At 37.7% G+C, this 22,417-nt stretch overlaps 1 protein-coding gene across 4 annotated transcripts in view; it reads left to right on the top strand.

Moving 5' to 3' along the window:
• The window catches only part of BRAF (B-Raf proto-oncogene, serine/threonine kinase), a 167,270-nt gene that overhangs the window by 116,689 nt on the left and 28,164 nt on the right, over positions 1-22,417 (top strand). For all 4 annotated transcript variants that reach the window (XM_047835502.1, XM_047835481.1, XM_047835511.1 and 1 more), the window contains exons 9-13: positions 2,633-2,669; positions 6,332-6,468; positions 6,715-6,832; positions 8,844-8,928; positions 9,770-9,946. In XM_047835502.1, coding sequence (XP_047691458.1) covers positions 2,633-2,669; positions 6,332-6,468; positions 6,715-6,832; positions 8,844-8,928; positions 9,770-9,946 — 554 coding nt within the window. The remainder of the gene's footprint in view (positions 1-2,632; positions 2,670-6,331; positions 6,469-6,714; positions 6,833-8,843; positions 8,929-9,769; positions 9,947-22,417) is intronic.

Genomic DNA, 22,417 nt, shown 5'->3' with positions numbered 1-22,417 from the left:
GTGCCTTTAATGGGCTCCTCTTCCCAAGTCTAACTTTACATAAGTAAGAGAGAGTAGTGTCACCCCAAAGGGCAGAAAGGGAATTGAAGAATGCTGAAGTAGTTGATGTTAGTTGCCACTGAAACTCACATGTGGTAAGGACTGAAAATGACTACTGAACAATTAAAATGTCACTTTGACTTCACTGAGAGCTGTTTTAGAGGGCCAGTGGAGGAGCACAAGGCTGATGAAGGTGTGGGGGTAAGTGTCACTTTTGAGAAGATTGGCTCTAAAGGAATAATGTAAGGGCCATAGATTAAAACAGGGTTGAAGGACAGTTGTTTTTAATGTGAGAATCTTCAGCGTGTTTGTAACTTGAGGGGAAGAAGCAAGTGAAGAGAGAGGTTGAAAATAACAAGAGAGGGAATAATTGATATAGTCCAGTTCCTAAACGTGGAAACGATATTCCTCAGGGGCTGTGAGGAATTAGAGATGGACATAGCTCGCTCTGCAGCTCTTTACAGGCTGTATGACCTTGGGCAAATGCCTTAACCTTGAAGCTAGCTGTATCTACCTCTTTTGTTGATTTGAAAATGTTTATTATGCACATAGTAAGAATTCAGAAATTATAGCTAACGCTACTGTGCAAATACTTGTTAATATAGGGACAGGCTTCTGTTTCCTCTATCATGCTAAAGGGAAGAGATATAAGTAACAAAAGGAGCTACAGGAGATGAGGGAGAGTTGGAAATAGCCAGTATTGGGATACTAGAAGATCCTCTTTAACCTAGAATAAGTGAAAAGATTGTCAAAGAGCTTTAGGAACAGATTGAAAAATAGAAGTTTATGGTGTTAATTAGCAGTAAGAGCGGAGAAAGCCAGAGGTGGCTGATCCCTGGTTGTGGGGAGTTACAAGGTTGGTGAAGCAAAAAGGAAAGGGATGTGGCCATTTTTGCCTTTGTCTTGCGGTTCTTTGTGTCTAGAAGTTCCTCTCTGGGACACCTGGGTGGCTCAGTCGCTTAAGCGTCAGACTCTTGATCTCAGCTCAGGTCTTGACCTCGGGATCGTGAATTCAAGCCCCGCAGTTGTGCTCCAAGCTGGGTGTGGAGCCTACTTTAAAAAAAAAAATGTAGGTGGTCCTCTGCTTCTTTCCACCCCTGCATTCCTATCTACCCCCAACTCCTAGCTCTTTTGAAATGCTTCCACAGTGAGGTCTTACAGTTCTTTATCCTTTGAACTCGTGTGGCACCAGGAGTCTTTTCACCCATACTATTTGTCTGGCAGTTAACTAAGCAACTTTGGCACCTCTTTTATGGTTTTCTTAAGTTATTATTCTTTTATCATTTCATTTCCATGTTTGTACATCTTTCTTCCACTTAGATTACAAGTCCTCAAGAACACAGAGAAAGTTAGTGAGACCACAAGGATTTTATATTTACTGGTAGCCATGCAGCCCCTAACACCTAGCACATTGTTGGCAGATGTATATTTGTTGGTTATTCTGTAGAAGATGGGAAAGGCTTTATATAATACATTACACATGATGGAAATGCATTTGTAAAGAATCTATTCTAGACTAGAAACAAAAGGCTGCCTGTTTGCAAAGAGCCTTTGAGCCTGTTTAGAGACATTTGGGGCCGTTCAGGCCCTCCTATTTAAACTGGGTAAACATACTAAGTTCCACCTATCAATATCCAAAGTGCATCGCGTTGCCAGTAGACTTTTCGGTCCCCATCACCCAGTATTGTCTGTTGTAGGAAGATATGTTTTAATAATAAAGACAAACTTTAACAAAACCCTATTAGAGCCATTTGATTTTTCTCCCCCTCTAGTGTTTCCTTACGCATCTGTATTTTGATTGTAATCAAAATACATTCGTATTTTGTGTACATTTAATATTTTTTTATATTGTAAACATGTTTCACGATACAAGATTCACACTTATTTCAGTAGCTGCATAATACTTACTAAACTGATGCACCATAATTTACTTAACTAAAATGTCATATGTCTATAATAGGGAAATAATTATTTCTGATATTTTAGTATGATGGATAATGCTGCACTGAATATCTTTATGCATACATTTTTTTCTTCTGAATTATTTTCTTAGGAAAAATTCCCAAAAGTGGAATCACAAGATCAAAGGGTATGAACATTTTATGGCTAATATGTGCCAGTAGAATTTTTTTTTAAGATTGATGTAGCCAGGGGCACCTGGGTGGCTCAGTCGGTTAAGCATCTGACTTCAGCTCAGGTCATGATCTCATGGTTCGTGAGTTCGAGCCCCGCATCGGGCTCTGTGCTGACAGCTTAGAGCCTGGAGCCTGCTTCAGATTCTGTGTCTCCCTCTCTCTCAAAAATAAATAAACGTTAAAAAAAAAGAATTGATGTAGCCATTGGTTTTGAATGGCCTGAAAGGGATTTCAACATTTGATTAGGACTAATAATCCCTTCAATATAGGGGTTAGGTTGACAAGTGCTTCAAAATGTTTATCTTATGTTCCCTAATTTCATATTCTTTTGTGAAGTAATTGTATGACAGGTATTATGTTGAATTAACCTTTCTGTTAATGGTTAGTGGAAAGTTCAGTGTTGTTATTACTTTCTTACCGTATGCTTTGAATAAATATCCATTACTGTTTATTTGTAGGACTTGATTAGAGACCAGGGGTTTCGTAGTGATGGAGGTAAGTAGTGATTTCAATTAAAAAAAAAAAAATCAGGGAAAAATGCAATTGCTTTGCTGCTTGTCTCCTTTATATTTGCTTCTTTCATGAAACACAGACACAGAGAAAAATGTGTAGGGAAAACCCCCCAATTTTTTTTTAGTTTTCTTTATTATTTATCATTCATCTCTGGTAAAATTTTAACTGATTTATAAGATGAGTAGATAAAAAGAGAAGACATAAAAGGGAATCTTAAATGTACTATCTACAATTTTAAAATGTTGTTATCCTCAAAGACAGATCATCAACTATCTTACCCACCTTACTGATTCCTAACTATCTCTAAAACTAGAGGTGCTAACTTCCCTTTGGGAAGGAACTCTAACTAGTACCACTCATACTTAATGATTGAGCTTAGGGTCAGTTAACACTTGATTTTCCTAAGTCATTCTTGTGAAGAATCCCTTAGATTGCCTGTCACAACATCTCCGTTTGTTGGACATTGTCAGCCTCTTCAGCATTCTGGAAGGGTTTGGAATGTACCTTATACAAAATGGACCCTTATAGAAAGAAAGCATGTTGTCCTCTTATTAGTCCAGTAAATAAAAGAAGTAAATGAGAAATTGAATGGAGATTGCTTCATCAGATGTTCACTCTAGCACTCTAAAAATTGGGGACATAAGAAAACATTGCTTACTTTTTAAGTAAGATTTTATCCCTATACAGTGTTTTCCACGAAATGGTATTTGAAACTGTCTTGAAGATTTCTTCCAGGTGGTCCTTAGTGCTTACTTTTTCAAGTATTTTCTCTCTAAAAAAGAGGACCTGTAATACCTGTTTACCTTTTTGAGAGTCGGTCTCCTCACTGTGAACTGCTTTATCTTCAAAATACCTAAACCCAGACTTTAAAGATATTTTATATTGAATAAAAACATTGTGTAAGTCATCTTGTGTTATGTTTCTCTATACCTGTGAATCTGCCTCAATGAAAACCCTGCATTGTATCTTGGACTTACTATTCATTATAGCATGTAGTTTAAAAAGTTGTGGTTGTTTTCCATTTGTTATTCCATGAATCCACCAATTAATGTTGCTGCCAGTTTGACTTTCATGTGTCTTAATAACTGTGGCTTCTGATAATTTTGCCCAGTACATCCAGCATTTAAGTGTTGCCATCATATTAGCATCACAAAGTTAAGTTAATCTTAAAAACTGCCTGCTTAGTTCCAAAAATCAAATGGCACTTCTTATCCTTTTTATGAGTCACTTTATAAAAAGTCATTGGGATTTTATGAAAACAAGCAGATTTTTTAGACATCCAGAATATTTTGTGAAGCAGGCTTCAACTCATTTATTCCCATGACTTCTTTCATTTCTTCTGTGTGTCTGTCTTCTTGTGTTTGCCTGCCCCTCTCTTTCTCTTCTAACAGCCCCTTTGAACCAGCTGATGCGTGGTCTTCGGAAATACCAATCCCGGACTCCCAGTCCCCTCCTACATTCTGTCCCCAGTGAAATAGTGTTTGATTTTGAGCCTGGCCCAGTGTTCAGAGGTAGTTGGGCTCTTCTTTCTTGTTTTCACCCAAAGCAAACTCAATATAAACTACAGATACTGTTTGTGCCTCACCTTCACAGCGTGTGTTTGTAAGTGTGAGAGTTTTCAGTACTAAATTTCTGCTTGGCCTGGCTGGAATGCTCTGAATGTGCTTCTCACACATACTCACTACCACAAGCTTTCTGTATGCTGTCTGTCATAAATTTTTAAAAGCAAGAAAATTCTGAGCTAAGATATCCATCTTGTTTTTTGTTCTATTACTTACTTTTTGGTCTTGATAATTTCTTAAACTCGGTGGGTGGCAATAAATAATGTATATGGGGGGGGGTGCCTCAATCAGAATAACTTTTATTTTAATCCATTTACATAATAGCCTTCATGACTATTAATATTTGTGATCAACTCTTGTGGTTTTTAATAAAGTAAAAACAGAAACCCCAATTAGGAGATTTTGCCAGATTTTTGGCTTTATTTTTCTATAATAGCACTGTCCTTTTTTTTAATGTAGGACACGTACGTTTTATATTATATCAGAGGTAGGGAGCCTTAAAGGTTTTTAATATATTTGGGGTACTTTTAGCATACTTCATAAAATTTGAGGATTGCTACCCTCACTTACACCCTAATATGAAAGAAGCACTATAGCAGTGTGGTTCCACTCTCTCAGTTCATCTCACTCTGTTTGGTAGTTAAACTGGTCTCTTAACATTTTAACTCAAAATTCAGACAGGTATCTTACTACAAATATTTTTAAAGAATTATATTTACTGGCTTTTGCTAGTGTCTCTTATTTACTCTGAAAGTGATGGTGGTGGTTCAGATTTTTGCTGTCTCAGCCCAGCTGTTTCTCATAAAATCCATAGGATGGGCTAGAATTCCTACAGTACTGAGTAGTGTCACTGAAATAAGTAATACAGTACATTATTGAGTAGATCAGAATCTATGAGGCCCGAGCAAGCAGTTAAAGCTTTATGATGTTGAAAATTACCACTTGGAAGGTGGAAAATGGATTATGCTCTAGTTACAGGCATCCCAGGCCCCATTTCCTTTTAGAAAATTGCATATCAGATCAGGTACATTCTCCATGTGATGACATGTGTGATGTGGTAATGATAAAATTCTGTACAGTTTGAACATTTAAAGGTAGACATTGCTATTCTCCCTACCCCCAAATAGTAATCTTATAAAAGAAAAAATTCTTTCGAGGTCTTTTTGTTCTGTATATGCAAATATTACTGGACATCTCAGTTCTCCTTAACTGTATTCAGACGCCACTAGGAGTCATTGCCCTGAACCCCTCTAAACCGGCTAGGTGAATCTAGGAGTTGTGCTCAGTCGGTGTTTAGAAAAGTATGCAGCCCTGCCTACTGAGTCTACTTTCAGTGTATCCACTGGACTCACTTGACTCATAGAATATTTCCACTTGTAGCAGCTTGGCCAGGAGGCCACAGCACTTAACTTTTCTCTCACTTTATACCTGTAGAGATTTTTCAGAAAGTCTTGAGAAACTTGTTTGGCTTTGTTTGTATTAACTTTGTTATACAGGTAACAAGTAGTCTTTGGTAGAACAGGAATCCAGGAACCACTGAACTGACCGATATTTCTAACTCTTAAACACTATAGGATTTTTAAAGTTCTCATGGCTAATATGATAGAGCCAGATATTTTTAACATTAAGGCCATTATTATATGTTCCCATTTGGGAGTTTCCATCTGTTTTTATATTGATTGGCTGTTCAGGTAACATAAAATAGTTACAAGTTTATTTTTTCTATAAGCTTTTAAATTGATTTTACTTTTTTAAATCAAACAAAGACTTGGGAGTATTGTTTTAGTATTGACCTCTTACTTTAGAAAGATTATTTTTCTTCCAGACTCTACACCAATAAGCAAAGTATGTATCTGAAATCAGGTGTTTTAAAAGTCATTAAATTGACCAGAAAACTAAAAGAAATTACAGTGCAGATCACCAAATGAGGCCCTTTTTTGTCCTATCATTTCCAAAAGATGTGCCTTTAAACATACATTGCATTTTGAAAAGAAGTCTAAATGTCTCCCCACCCTCTTCCCCCAGTAAATTAACATACTCAATCCTCCTTTAATAGATACATTTTTCATTTCACTAATTTAGGATCAACCACAGGCTTGTCTGCCACCCCCCCTGCCTCATTGCCGGGCTCTCTCACTAATGTAAAAGCATTACAGAAATCTCCAGGGCCTCAGCGGGAAAGGAAATCTTCTTCATCCTCAGAAGATAGGAATCGAATGGTGAGAATATATGAGATCTTCTGTCCTCTAAGCTCTTTTGTTTTATGAGCTAGCTAAATGTAATGTCACCTTTTAGATTATATGATATATGGTGATGTATGATATGTCAGTATGTGACACAGAATTCCCTTAACAAAGTAAATTTAAAAGCTGATAGTTTTTTGCTTAAAGCATTCCCACACACTGATTTTTGCTCTCTTCCTTTTTTGTTTGCTTTGGCTTGACTTTTGTGCTATTTTTATGAAGAAAACACTTGGTAGAAGGGATTCAAGTGATGATTGGGAGATTCCTGATGGGCAGATCACAGTGGGACAGAGAATTGGATCCGGGTCATTTGGGACAGTCTACAAGGGAAAGTGGCATGGTACGTATGTAATACAGTGACATACAAGTTATAATAGGATACGTGTCATAACTGTGATTTAAAAAAATCAAAGGGAATATGCACTGTTTGAATCACTAAGCAAATAGCATCATAGCAAATAGGTCAGATTAAAGAGTCCTCCAAAGAAAGGGTTAACAAAAATTATGGGAAATAAAAACAATTCACAGCAAGGAGGACTCCTGTCATTACAGTAATAATTTTTAAAGATGACAATTCCCCGGGTGAGTTACGCCCCAAGATTTTTTTTCTTTTAGAAGTCTTTTTGCTGATAGTTTTATTTGTGTTATAAATCACAGGTAAACATTAAAATTGTACTTACCAAAGGAAGAAACAACCAGGGAGCATATAGAAATGTTTAGCCTCACTAATTATCAAAGAATTGCAAATTCAAAAGCTACAAATCATTATTTGCCTCTCAAGTGGACAGATAGGTTTTTATTGTTTTTGTGTTTGTTTGTTTTTTTAATTGGCCATGTTTAGAGCTGTGATTGTAACACTGCTGGAGGGAGAATAAATTGCTACAGATTTTCTGGGGGGCAGTTTGTCAATATGTGTGTTGAGCCAACAATTCCATTTGTAGAACTACAACTCATTGGGCAGAAACAAACAGATGTGTGTGCAAGTATATTCATTAGAGACTTAATGAGAAAATGGAAATAAAGTTACGTGTTCATTAACAGAGGACTGGATAAATTGATAACCTTCATATGTGATTATATAGACATGAGATAGTGTGGTAGATCTATATTTATTGATACAGAAAGGTACGTGTGGTATATTAAATTTTACAGAACAGCATGTATAATATCCTATACTATGGTACTGCCTAGAAATATACATATAACATAAACTTTTTAAATGACTGTCAGCATTTTACTATATATCTTTTTAGGTGATTTTTTTCCATATGTATTCGTAAATATTCACACTGCATACATATAAAAGCCTAATAAGTTTATATATCAGTGTGTTAATGATCACTTCTGAGTGACATGATTATAGGAGATTTTACTTTTTTTCTTTGTTTTCAAAATGTTTTTCACTATGAGCACTGTATTACTTCGATAATCAGGAAGAATCCATAATTATATCAAAGTATAATACACCTGCAAAAAAGTACAAGATTCATCTGTATTATTGGATGTGGTTATAGGTCATTCATTCTCTGAATAGTATTCATTGTGTGACTCTAACATGATTTCTTTTCCAATCTCTACTGTGTGATGAACATTTGAATAGTGTCCAGTTTGGGGCTATTACGAATGCTGCTGCTGTGAATATTCTTAGTACATGTTGTTTGGAGAACATATGTTCCATTTTTGCTGGGTATATACTTAGGAAAGAATTGTGGGACCACTGGATATACATATGTTCAGTTTTAGTAGATGCTGCCAAAAGTGTTTTAAGTGCTTGCACCATTTTACACACCCACTGGCGATGTGTAAGAATTCTGTTTCACATAAAATTATTTTTTTAATCTTCCTGAGCAAAAGCAAATGATCCTTGGATTTGAAAACCATGTTAACTACTCTGATAAAGAAGCTCTGCAGTTTTCTATTTCAGCCAAGCTTCATTAGGCCTGTCATCAATAGTTTGTTTTAACATTCAGATAATAAAAGCATTTGGTTTAGTATTGTTAATTAATCAGGAAAATACCATGGGTACTTACTTGGTTAAACTACGTTTCTAGGGGAAATACAACATTGGCTATTGGGGGGGAGGTGGTATTTTGAAATACTAGTATAGGAGTGTCATTGTTCATTTAGTTTTTATCTTTAGAAAATTAATACATTTTAGAAGTTAAGATCTCATTTATTTGCAATTTAATAATGGTATGGATTTAAGGCCATGGTAATTAGTGAAAATATCCAAGAGGTATATATATATATATATATATGTATGTATATATATATGTATATATATATATTTTTTTTTTTTTTTAAGTTTAAAAAATTGGAATGACATTTGGAATGACAACTTTTTTTTTTAGGTGATGTGGCAGTGAAAATGTTGAATGTGACAGCACCCACACCTCAGCAGTTACAGGCCTTCAAAAATGAAGTAGGAGTACTCAGGTGAGCCTGTGTGCATTACTGTTTTCCAGAGAAGTTATCTTTATCTTCTATTTTCCAGTGATAGCCACTGTTGGCTTTACAGGTTTACTAAAAGTGGATAAGACAGAGTTTGAGTATACTATGTCTTTAACCATATTGTTTAAGTGGTGTACAATATTATATGGTATAACTGATAGGAAAATTAGTCCTAAGGTGAATTAATGGAAATACAATGTTCTGATCATGAAAAATCCTATTTCCACTTATGGAAATAATACTCTCAAAATTCTAAATTTATCAGAACACATTTAAAGATTGTGTCAAGCCCTGGGACTTGAGGAACAGTAACAAACTAGAGAATATCCAGGCAGGGACAACTTAGATGAGGAGGGTTCTGAAACTGTAACAAGGGGAAAACAGTTGGTAGAACTGAGTATATTTGGGTCCACAGAAGGCTATTATGTTCAAGAAGGTACAGACTTTGTTTTATTCCAGAGAGCAGAACAGGATGGCCAGTGGCGGAAGTTGTAGGGAAATAGTTTTTTCTCAACCCCAAAGAACTTTTTAATACTAGAACCACTTTCAAAAGGGGGGTAAGGGTGAAAAAAGAAGCTGCAGTCTCAGTGAAGAGCTTTGCACAACTGAAGGTATTTAAGCAACTTCAGTTGCCTGTTGTGAAGTATATTAAAACCTAAGATCTTTCTGCAAGGGGTAGGATATTACACTAGACAATTCCTAAAATAATTTCTAAACTTATCCTTCCTTATGTTCTTCCTGATAATCAGACTGCTTTGGTCCACTTTTTTAAGATTTGCTGAAGTTTATCGACATTTACTATTTACTAACATACTTCCTTTTACAGGAAAACTCGGCATGTGAACATCCTGCTCTTCATGGGCTATTCAACAAAGCCCCAGCTGGCTATTGTCACCCAGTGGTGTGAGGGCTCCAGCTTATACCACCATCTCCACATCATCGAGACCAAATTCGAGATGATCAAGCTGATAGATATTGCTCGGCAGACTGCACAGGGCATGGAGTAAGTTCCATTCTGTTAAATCTCTTGTAAATTGTTTTTGAAGACCACTGATGGTATTTTAAAGGTTTTAGCTAATATTCTTTTAGGTTGCTTTTGAATTACTGTCTAGTAACATAGGAACACTTTTAACTAATGGCTAAAAATATGATATTAAGAAATAAAATGTCTCTCTAGTATATCTTTAGTATAGTCTTCAAAAACATGTATCAAATATTTGATGACAAATACGTGACTGCAATTTTATGTTTAGCATGCAATGATTTAGTATTGAAGGTTAACAAAACAAAATAGGCCAAAAAACCAAGAAAGTCTACAAAAAAGTCTTTAACAGTTACTGAAGTATACAAAATAATTAAGTTATCCTTTCAAATTATTTTCTCCATGCACCCATATTTTTTATTACAAAATGTCATCTGAGTGAAATAAAATAAAATGAAAATCTGCATTCTGATGCTTTTTTAAGGATTCCAAGTTGAGTTGTTCATATCTGTTGAATTTTGCTATGTAATTTAAAAGATAAAATGTTGCTTAAATAGAATTTATCATCGGTCAAAATAGGGAACCAACTGGGAGGGATAAATTTTGCATGCAGCTCTTAAGTACAAATGAAGAAGGAAATCAAAAGGTAAAAATTAAGAATGAATTTTGAAAGTACTTAGATGAAAAATTTTAAGTTAGTAGAATACAAGTTTAAAAGCTCTATGGGTAGTTTAAAAATATGTATGTATCTTATATTTTATAGTATACAAATGGCTTTTATTATGTCATTTAATCTTTATAGTGCTATAGATTTTTTTTTTTTTTTTTTTTTTTTTTTGCTTTTAAAGGTCAGGAAACTCAGGCTTTTAAGTCATGTCTATAGCTGCACATTTAATAAATAGCAGCAGAGGTGTTTGACTCAGAATCTGACTCCCAAGCCATTATTCTTTCCCCATATTCACTATGCTACTTTTACATTTTAAAATTAGAATAAAAGAGTAAAAGTGTATATAAGTACCAGTACCTAGAGCTCTGACTCAAGGTCACTTAGTGTGTAAGTGTAAGACCAGGACTGAAAATCAGATCGGGCTCTTAAATCTTCCCACTGAACTATCACCCTTCCTATCTCAAGACTAAGTAATATATCTAAGTAATTTAAGTAATTTACATTGTTTACAAGCCTGTGGTCAGCCAGAATGCTTATTGCAGCAAATGATTACCTCTTCAGTAACATTCCCACTTATCCACTAGACTTCAAACAGTGTCAGCCTTTCATATAAGTTAGAATCTGAATCTGTTCAAATCTGAAAGGTATATTAAACTCTTGGAAAGAGTAAACCGTGGCAAAAGTTGTAAACATTGAGAAGAAAACAAAGCTTATTCTGCTCCCATCCCACCAGTCTCTTTGCTGTTTCTTCAGGCCAAGCATCTTCCCTCCTCAGCCTTTGTACTGGTTATTTTTCTCTTTGGGATACTCATTCCGCAGATATCCATAGAGCTTCTCCCTTAGGTCTCTGTTTAAATGTTACCTTTTAAAAGAAGGCTTCTCGGGGCGCCTGGGTGGCGCAGTCGGTTAAGCGTCCGACTTCAGCCAGGTCACGATCTCGCGGTCCGTGAGTTCGAGCCCTGCGTCGGGCTCTGGGCTGATGGCTCAGAGCCTGGAGCCTGTTTCCGATTCTGTGTCTCCCTCTCTCTCTCTGCCCCTCCCCCGTTCATGCTCTGTCCCAAAAATAAATAAAAAACGTTGAAAAAAAAAAAAAAAAAAAAGAAGGCTTCTCTCACTCATCATCTTATGTAACTAAGATTCCTACCCCACCGATGATACTTTCTGTATCCCTATCCTTTTGTTTTTGAGACTCAGCTGTATCGGACATATTTGTTTATTGTCTGTCACCCCCACTAGAATATAAGCTGTATGAGATGAGGGGCTTTATTTTATTCATTGTTTTATCCCTAATGCCTAGAACAGGGCCTGGCCTATGATAAGTACTCACTACATATCTGTTACATACACACACACAAAATGAAAGAATGATTACACATAACTGCATATTATTGCTGTTTTACCTTTTGGAAGAGAGAGAAGCATATCAAAACAGAAGTGTCAAGGAAAGAGAAAATGGTCAAAGAGAATAACAAAAGAATAAGGGGAAATGCTTTTGCTATAAACAGAGGCAGCAAAGAATAGTACTAAAAATTGTTTTTAGAAACAGTGATGGGTAGGGCATCTGGGTGTCTCAGTCAGTTAAGCATCTGACTCTTGGTTTCAGCTCAGGTCATGGTCTCACGGTTTGTGAGTTTGAGTCCCGCATCAGGCATTGTGCTGATGGTGCAGAGCCTACTTGGGATTCTCTTTCTCCCCCTCTCTCTGTCCCTCCCCTACTCGTGTGCATACGTGCCTGCGCGCTCTATCTCTGTCTTTCTCTCCCTCGCTCTCTCTCTCTCTCTCAGAATAAATAAATAAACATTAAAAAAACAGGAACAGTGATGGGGCAGTGGAATGCCACTATCAATAAAGACAAGAAGTACAATAGAGAGAACATTATCAAATTGCAATAGTTCTGTAGTCTGGAGAATAGTCCGTGAAGAGGCACAATATGATCCCATCACTTTGCAGTTTGGGTTCTGTAAGCATAAACCTTTGCATCTGTCTATTCCAAAACACTTTGGTTATATTTTTAGGTAACTCTGACTATATAATGAGTATACCTAGTTATGAATTCAGATCATTCTATAAATTTATCATAGATTTTAATAGCTAAAAAAGTATTAATAGTAAATTTTAGGGGTGCCTGGGTAGCTCGGTTGGTTGAGCATCCGACTCTTGATTTTGGATTAGGTCACGATCCCAGGGTCGTTCAATCGAGCTCCATATCAGGGGTGACAGCCCAAAGCTTGCTTGAGATTCTCTCTCTCTCAAAATAAATAAACTTTTTTTTAACTGTAAATTGTAAGCCCTCTAGCAAGAGTTTATTACCAGCTTTAAATGAACCAAAGAAGATACAGTTCCTATTTCTTCTTTCTGTTCTTTATAAGACAGTAACATGCACCTGGTTAAATGTATTAACACATCTTTAGTTTCTAACGGCTTTGGCAGATGTGGGTTTCAAGTTAAGGTGACAAAGTTTTGCTGTGTTTTGAAACGCCACTAAAACTACAGTCAAGGAATTTTTTTTTTTAAGCATGAACATATAAGGACAGAGATAACAGAGAGGAAGGAAACAATAACAACATTTTGAAAGCCAGAAAGCAGATGAAGTGGTAATGGAATTAATATACCTAAAAAAAGCTAAAGCCTTAGTTGGCAATGGGGAAATAATGGCCAACCTGACACCACAGGTTCCTCAAAAGTGTCAGGAATTGTCAGTGCCGGCTGCCTTCAGAAGAGGGGAGATACGTGAGAGAGCGTATCTGCAAATCTTCTCTAAATCCTGCGTCCTGCTCTGGGTCGCTGGGTGACTGCCCCCTCCCTGCCCTACTGTAGACTTCTATATTCTCTGGAGAGAGGAAAATCAATTATATCTGGACTGGGGACATGGGCATGGAGATTTTGTCAGAAACAGGGGGGTTGAGTGACTGTTTCCGGAAGGATGAATGGAGAGTTCCCCAGCACTCTGTTTTTAAAGATTCCCAGCCAAACGCTGGCAGCCAAACCTTCCCCTTTAGGCAGGAGATGGGAGAGTCTTCTCTGAGGAATCTTATCAACTGAGAGAAAAGACCCAAAGGTAGGGACATCAGGGATTCCACTTAGATCACTACACAAGGAAGTTAAAAAACAAGAAGCCCATCCATATGCTCAAACCTTCCAGACAGTTTTTTGAAGCTTCATTTAGTCTGAGTAAGACAAATTGTCTCTGGATCATCAAATGTCAGAGGTAAAGGGTGGGATGCCAATGACAGAGACCAAAACAAACGGAGTTAAAGAGGCAACAAGGAATAAACAAACAAACACAAGGCAAGGAGAAGAGACACCTCTCTCCCCCGAATACCTACCAGTTTCCTCAGAGATGAAAGAAGATTTTTTATTCGTGAAGCAAGAATAGAGGCTTTGTTAGGAACATTTGGATAATAACAACAACGGCAGTGTTAAAATGTTGATATTTATTGTAGCCCAGCACAAATTATATGCTTTGTACTTATTTAAACTTTTAAACGTCTGATTCCTCCTTCCCTGTCCTCCACCATCATTTCACAAAGGACAGAGCAAGCTAGATGTAGCTAACCTGTAAGGCCATAGTCTGTTTAAAGAGCCACCTAATAGTGTACTTTTGCAAAGCCCCCGTTTCAAAATAGTCTGCCACCTGAATGTTTTCCAGATGTTGTTGATCTTTTCTGAATACTTTCTGAAATGTATTATTTTCCCCTAACTCCTTCCCAATTTGAAAGTATACAGTCAGCCACTGCTCACACAAAATGTATTTTGAAGTCAGAGAGTATAAGCAGAATAAGGATACAAGGTGCTGGGGTTGTAGTCATTCATAGGATAAAACCATTAGTAATTAGGAAAATGAATCATTAGGACTTTCAAATGTGTCCCCTTCATTGGATTACAGAATATAAGCAGATGGGTGACATTTTTCCTGTGTGATTTTGTCTCCTTTCCTCAGTGAAGGATCATTTCTGATTGCTTAGGTTTACCTGAAGAGAGCAGAGTTGTTGTAATGGTAGATAAGGAGAGTCTCATTCCTCCCGAATCAGGGCTAGTATAGTATGTTTATCATCTTCTCACCTGACAGTCATTGACCTTAGGGCCAAGGTATTTTAAAAATGTTGTTACTAAAGAAATTTCACGAATGATCAATCTGTCATGCCATTTCCTTGCAGGACTTTTAATTTCAGTATAATATTTATTGTATAACTTTTCATTTAACTTTATCAGAAAATTTACTAGGTGTTAAATCAAGAGAAAGTTGTGGTCTGTTGTTATACCCACAGAAGTGTTATAATCTGAATAAAGATAATTAAAAGTAATTGGGGATAAATCCTCACGATTTACTTTTTTAAAAAATAATGAAAAGTATGCCTCTTTACTTAAAAACAAACCTAGTTTTGGGAATGCAAGCTGGTGCAGCCACTCCGGAAAACAGTGTGGAGGTTCCTCAAGAAACTAAAAATAGAACTACCCTACGATCCAGCAATTGCACTACTAGGCATTTACCCATGGGATACAGGTGTGCTGTTTCGAAGGGACACATGCACCCCCAAGTTTATAGCACCACTTTCAACAATAGCCAAAGTATGGCAAGAGCCCAAATGTCCATCAGTGGATGGATGGATGGATAAAGAAGATGTGGTATATATATGCACAACGGAGTATTACTCGGCAATCAAAAAGAATGAAATCTTGCCATTTGCAACTACATGGATGGAACTGGAGGGGATTATGCTAAGTGAAATTAGTCAGAGAAAGACAAAAATCATATGACTTCACTCATATGAGGACTTTAAGAGACAAAACAGATAAACATAAGGGAAGGGAAACAAAAATAATATAAAAACAGGGAGGGGGACGAAACAGAAGAGACTCATAAATATGGAGAACGAACAGGGTTACTGGAGGGGTTGTGGGAGGGGGGATGGGCTAAATGGGTGAGGGGCACTAAGGCATCTGCTCCTGAAATCACTGTTGTACTATATGCTAACCAATTTGGATGTAAATTTAAAAAAATAAAATTAAAAAAAGATAATAAGCCTAGTTAAAAAAAAGATGGAAGGATGAATTAAAGCTGAAAAGAGATGAACGTGTATCAGTGACTGAAAATAATTCCAGTTGATCAAAGAATATTTAATTATAGTGAGCATGATTTTCCAGTGGATAAGAACAATGATACAAAAGAGGGTACTGGTAATCAGAAAAATAAAAACTAAAACAAGTACTATTTTTCACCCACTGGGATTAGCAGAATACCTGAATTCAGACAGAATTGCGTGTTGAGAAAGATGAGGGGAATTGCTTACTGGCACTTGATGCAACCGGCCACCCCTGGTGTGCTCCAGAAGGTCTGATAAAATGGAGAGGCCTGACCTGCCCCGAGAGATGCCAGCTTTTGTTCCATAAAAGTTTTATATGGGAAGAGATGTATTGCAGGAAAATATATAACAGTGAAAAATTATAAATTTAAATGTCCATCAGAGGACTTGGATAAATAGAATATTGGCACCTCTGTGCAGGAGAATAATACACAGCAGAAATGAATTACGTATCAGCATTAGCTTTAAGATACAGTATCAGGTGAGAAAAGCTATTAGCACGAGACCACTTGAAATTTTAAAAACAAAACATTTTTATATGTGGGTTTTTTTTTTAAGAGAGGTGTACATAAGTATGCAAAAGTATTAAAATAAGGATTAGCAGACACACACCAGATTGAGTAGTGGTTTGCAAGAGTGGTGGAAGGGATTGGCATGGGGACAGCTATCAGGGAGAGAAGAGCAGTTGTCTTATCTATAACACGTTGATTATTTCTGTCTTTTAATTTAAAACAAAAGACTCCATAGTTGTGTTTTACTTTCATAAGTTTTATGAACTGTGAAAACCGGGAGGCCAATGTGGAAAATTTTTAACAGAATTAATTATGGTGACAAATATGAGTGATTGCTGCAGTGATTGCCTTTGGTGCAGTTCTTAATTTCAAAATAAAAGTTATTATAGGGAATACATAGTCACTGGAGGACACCCAGGAAATGTGAACATCAATCAGCACCAGTAATCCGCCGAGAGATAATCACCATTAATATTCTGATGTGTATTGTGTGTCCTTTCAGAATTTGGTACTTAATAGTATACACAGTGAGTTATGTTGTTGTTCCAAGTATGGACTCGCACTGGTTTTACCTTTTTTCATTCTTATTTTAAATATCTTTCTTGATCAGTAAGTACTATGTTTTGACCCCACCTCTGCTACATACTAGTAACTTACCCACTCCTTCTGTTTTTTATACCAGCTACATTCTCTGGTTTTTTATATATGCAGTAATGTGTTTAGCAAGTACTTACTATGTGCCAGACTTTGTTCTGGGTACTTATATATGCTACCTCATGTAATCCTCAATAGCCCTGTGAGGTATATCCTATTATCATCCCCATTTACTTATAAAGAAACTAGGGTTTAGAGAGATCAAGTAACCTGGCGCTGACACTTTGGTGTCAGAGTATATTCCTTTACACGTTGCTGCTTCTCCAGCTTAGTCTTTTCAACACCTCAAGTGGGCTCTTAATGTAATACAGCAGCCATACTTTTTTTTAAGATTGTTCGTTCTTCCTTTCTCCTAGAGGGTGTCTTACCTTCTCTATCCTCAAACCTTCAACACCTCTCCTCCAAGAACAGTCAGCTGGTTTCCTTGCCTGTGATTTCATTGAGAAAATTAGAAGCACCCACCACATCTGCCCACCCGCCTATGTTCATGCTCAATTTTTCTGCCTTATCACTAGGAGTGAAAGCCAACCCTTCCTTTTCATATGCTAGATCCCCGTCTTATTTCCCCTACTCACTGACATCTTTGGAGTAAATCTCCCCTATTCATCTTCAGCTTTTCCTTTTCTACTGGACTTTCTTTCATTTAGAAGATCTTCCTTATAATGCACATTTGGCAGAATGTTGACAATTGTTGAATCTAGGTGGAGATTGTAGGGTGATTATTGTACTATTCTTTCAACTTTATGCTTAAAAATTTCTTAATAAAAAGTTACGGAGAACCCATCCTTGATTCTGCTTCCCCCTCAAGTTATCACCTCATTTTTCTATTCTTTACAGTAAAACTTGACAAAAGACTTGTTGATATTCACTCTGTAATTTCTCTTCTTCCCTTTTATTGTGGATCCCACCTGGTCAGGATTTTGTCCCAATACTCCACTGAAATACTTCTTAGTGGGTCCAGTGGTTAGATTTACAGTCTCCATCTGTTTGTACTGTCAGAAACATATTCTGCAGTTGATCATACCCTTCTCCGATGAAACCCATCCTTAACCCCTTGCTACTCAGAATCTGGTCTGAGTAGCGTCTGTACCACTTGGGAGCCTTTTAGAAATGCTGAGTTTTAGGGGTGCCTGGGTGGCTCAGTCGGTTAAGCATCTGATTCTTGATTTAGGCTCAGGTCGTGATCTCACAGTTTGTGAGTTCAAGCCCCACCATGAGTCTCTGTGCTGACAGAGCAGAGCCTGCTTGGGATTCTGTCTCCCTCTCTGCCCCTCACATGCTGTCTCTCTCTCTGTCTCTCAAAAATAAATAAACATTAAGAAGTATTAGTGAAAATGACATTTAAAAAACATTTTTTTAGTGTTTATTTATTCTTGAGACAGAGACAGAGCATGAACGAGCGAGGGTCAGAGAGAGGGGGAGACACAGAATCCGAACCAGGCTCCAGGCTCCGAGCGGTCAGCACAGAGCCCGATGCGGGGCCCGAACTCACGAACCGCGAGATCATGACCTGAGCCGAAGTCGGAGGCTCAACCGACTGAGCCACCCAGGTGCCCCGCGAAATGACATTTAAAAAAAGAAATGCTGAGTTTTAGGTGCTACCCCAGATCTTCTGAATTAGAGACTATATTTTAGCAAAGTCCCTAAATGATTTGGATGCATATTAAAATTTGAGAAGCACCCTTCTCCTGATTTTCCTTCTACTTCTCCTTTGTAGCTAGTTCTTCCTCAACACTTGAACCTCGCTGAATGTTGGAACTCTCCAGGAATCTCCATTCTCTTGGTGATCTCATCCAGTTTCATGGCTTAAAATACTGTTCAGTTACCACTTATATGCCCATCACCATCCAACTCACTTCCTCCAAACTCCAAACTGTCCTATCCAGCTGTCTTCTCCACATTGCTTGACTGTCTAATGGACATCTCATGTTTAGCGTGTCTCCTACTGAGGACCTGACCTTTTTTTCCTCAAGCCTGCTCTTCCTACAGTCCTTTCATCTTAGTAACTGGCAACTCTGTTCTGTCAGCTGCTTATGTCAACATTTTGTAGTTATCTTTGACTCCTCTCTTGTTGGCACGCCATACACCCAGCCTGTTATCTCCTGTTCACTCTGTCTTTAAAGTATATCTAGAGGGGTGCCTGGGTGGCTTAGTCAGTTAAGTGTCTGGCTTTGGCTCAGGTCTCGATATCATGGCTCGTGAATTCAAACCCTGCATTGGGCTCTCAGCGCAGAACCCACTTCGATTCTCCTGTCTGCCTTTCTCTCTGCCCCTCCCCTACTCGCACATGTGCTCACACTCTCTCTCTCTCAAAGATAAGCATTAAAAAAAAATTTTTTTTTAAATCCTGTTTTCATTTTTGGGGCAGCTGGGGGGCTCAGTCATTTGAGCGTCTGACTTCAGCTCGAGTCATGATCTCACGATTCATGGGTTCAGACCTACGTTGGGCTGTGCACTGACAGCGCAGAGCCTGTTTTGGATTCTCTGTCTCCCTCTCTCTCTGGTGCTTCCCTGCTCATGTGCTCTCTCTCAAAAATAAACAGGGGCGCCTGGGTGGCTCAGTCGGTTGAGCGTCTGACTTTGGCTCAGGTCATGATCTCGCGGTCTGTGAGTTCAAGCCCCGTGTCGGGCTCTGTGCTGACAGCTCAGAGCCTGGAGCCTGCTTCGGATTCTGTGTCTCCCTCTCTCTCTGCCCCTCCCCCAGTTGCACTCACTCGCTCGCTCTCTCTCTGTCAAAAATAAACATTTAAAAATAAGTAAACATTGAAAAATTAAAAGAAAAACGTATACCTAGAATCTGACAAATTCTCATCTCCTATTCTGCCGTTCACTCTGATTCAAGCCACCATTAACTCTTGGCTGGCTTAGTGCTCTTCTTCCACCCTTACCTACCTTCAGTTTATTATTGTTCAGCACCCAGAGTCTTTTTTGAGACTTAACTCAGGTTATGTTGCTCCTCTGGCCTCCCAGCGTCTCACATTTCACTCAGAAAGAAAGCCAAAGTCCTTACAATAGTTCCTCAAGGTAACCACCACCACAATCTCTCTGCTTTCGTATTACCTCTCAATTCATTTACTGCTCTTCCTTCTTGCTCCCTCTGTTGCAAGCCAGTTGGCCCTCTTGCTGCTCTTAGAATTTGGGAAGCACATGCCTCCCTTAGGGCCTTGCCCTTGCTAGTTCCTTTGCCTTCTATGCTCTTATCCCATATCTGCGTGACTCTCTCCCTCCCCTCCTTTCAGGCTTTCATCAAAAGGTCCTTTGAAAAGAGGCCCTCCCTGCCCTAAAATCACAACCCCCTGCCAACTCATCATTTCCTGTCCCCCCACTCACAGAATACTGACACATCTTTTTTCTTTTCCGTCTTCTGTACTAAAATGTAAGCACCATGGGGCGCCTGGGTGGCGCAGTCGGTTACGCGTCCGACTTCAGCCAGGTCATGATCTCGCGGTCCGTGAGTTCGAGCCCCACGTCGGGCTCTGGGCTGATGGCTCAGAGCCTGGAGCCTGTTTCCAATTCTGTGTCTCCCTCTTTCTCTGCCCCTCCCCCGTTCATGCTCTGTATCTCTCTGTCCCAAAAATAAATAAACGTTGAAAAAAAAATTTTTTTAAATAAAAAATAAAAATAAAATGTAAGCACCTTGAGGTAGGACTTTTCCGCTTTATCTTCAAGACTTAGAACAGTTGTTGCTTAGCACATAGTGGGCTTTCAATAAACACGTGTTAAAAGAAAGAAGAAACCCCTTCACAGGTGCCTGGCTGGCTCACTTGGTTAAGTGTCTTACTTTGCCTCAGGTCATGATCTCACGGTTCTTGGTTTCAAGCCCCGCATCATACTATGTGCTGCCAGCATGGAGCCTGCTTTGGATTCTCACTCTCTCTCTCTGTCTCTCTCTCTGTCTCTCTCTCCTTCTGTCCCTCCCCCACTGATACTCCCTCTCTCAAAAATAGATAAACATTAAAAAAAATTTTTTTAGAAGGAACCCTTTCAAGGTAATCATTATTACCTCCATTTTTTAGGTTAGGAATCTAAAGCTAAAAGGGATTATGTAAATGTACCCAAGGTCATATGGCTAGTAAGTGATGCAGTTGGAATTCAAAACCCATGCCCTTTCCACTCTGTCCCTCTGGTTATGTCGCTTACGTCTTCTTGGCCCTGGTTTTCCCATTAGTATAAGTGCAATTATTGCTGTTTTGCTTGCCTCCCAAAGAAACACGAAGTGGGTTTTTTTTTTGTTGTGTTGTTTTTTTTTGCAGTGATGCAAAAAAAAGTGGTTTTTTTTGCAGTGATGCAAAAATATCCTGAAAACTTTAAAAGGCTGTATGTGTACATGAGGGTGGTAGAAATTTTTTTCTTATAGAAGTTTTACAGTTTTTGCTTTTAGTTTTAGGTCTTAAATCTACTTTAGATTGATTTTTGAGTTTGGAATGAGATGAGGGTTGAAGATTTTTTTTCTCCCTATGGATATCCCAGCAGTATTTGTTGAAATGACTATCCTTTCCTCCACTGAGTTACCTTGCTTTTATAAAAAAAAAAATAAATATGCTTCTGATTTTGGACTTGTGTTTGAAATGAACTTTTAAAAAGAATAATAGGGTTTTTGCTATTCCATCAGTACCATGATATTCCATGTTTATAAAACATTCCCACTTACTATTTTTAGGCCAATGTTTTACTTAGAAGGTTTGATTTTCCAAGGGGGATTATACCCTCTCTAATGCAGGTCCCAGCTAGGAAACAAAAAACACATAGAAGTATCATATTCATTGGTTAGGAGATTTAATATTATTAAGATGTCTTCCTTCCCAAATTGATCTGTAGATTTCATTTTAACCCCAGTCAAAATATCAGCAGGCTTTTCTGTAGAAATTAACAAGTTGATCATAAAATGTACTTGGAAATGCAATGGCTAGAATAGTCAAGACAATTTTTGCAAAGTTGAAGGACTTCTAGTGTCAGATTTCGGAACTTTGTATAAAGCCACAAAGCCATGTGATGTTGGCATAAGAATGGTCATATAAATCAACAAAACAGAATAGAAGGCCTAGAAATATATCCGTAAGTCTATGGTCAGTTGATTTTTTTAACAAGATGTCAAGGTAATTCATGTGGAAAAGGTAGTCCTGTCAACAAATATTGCTGGAACAAATGGATTTCCATAAATAAATAAACAAATAAACACACTATTAACCCTTACGCAACACAAGACATTAATATTAACTTGAAATGGATTAAAGACTAAAAGTTGAAAATCTAGACATTCTAGAAGAAACATTGGGGAAAATCTTTATAGCCTAAAGAAAGACAAAGATTTCTTAGGATACAAAAAGTAAGGATCATACAAGAAAAAATTCATAAATCGGACTTCATCAAAATTTAAACCTTTGCTTTTTGAAGACACTGTTAAAAATGAAAAGATAAGCCACAGATTTTAAGAAAATGTTTGTAACATACATTATCTGATTAAAAGACTTGTATCTAAACCATACAAGAACTCTTACAACTCAGTAGTTAAGACAAAGTATCCAACAAAAAGAGTGAGCAAAAGATTGGAGTACTTTATTTAAAAGGCATAAGA

Source organism: Prionailurus viverrinus, chromosome A2 (genome assembly GCF_022837055.1).
Source record: "Prionailurus viverrinus isolate Anna chromosome A2, UM_Priviv_1.0, whole genome shotgun sequence".
Lineage (NCBI taxonomy): Eukaryota > Metazoa > Chordata > Mammalia > Carnivora > Felidae > Prionailurus > Prionailurus viverrinus.
The sequence above is the reverse complement of the archived record's forward strand: the minus strand, read 5'-3'. Positions and strand labels throughout refer to the sequence as shown.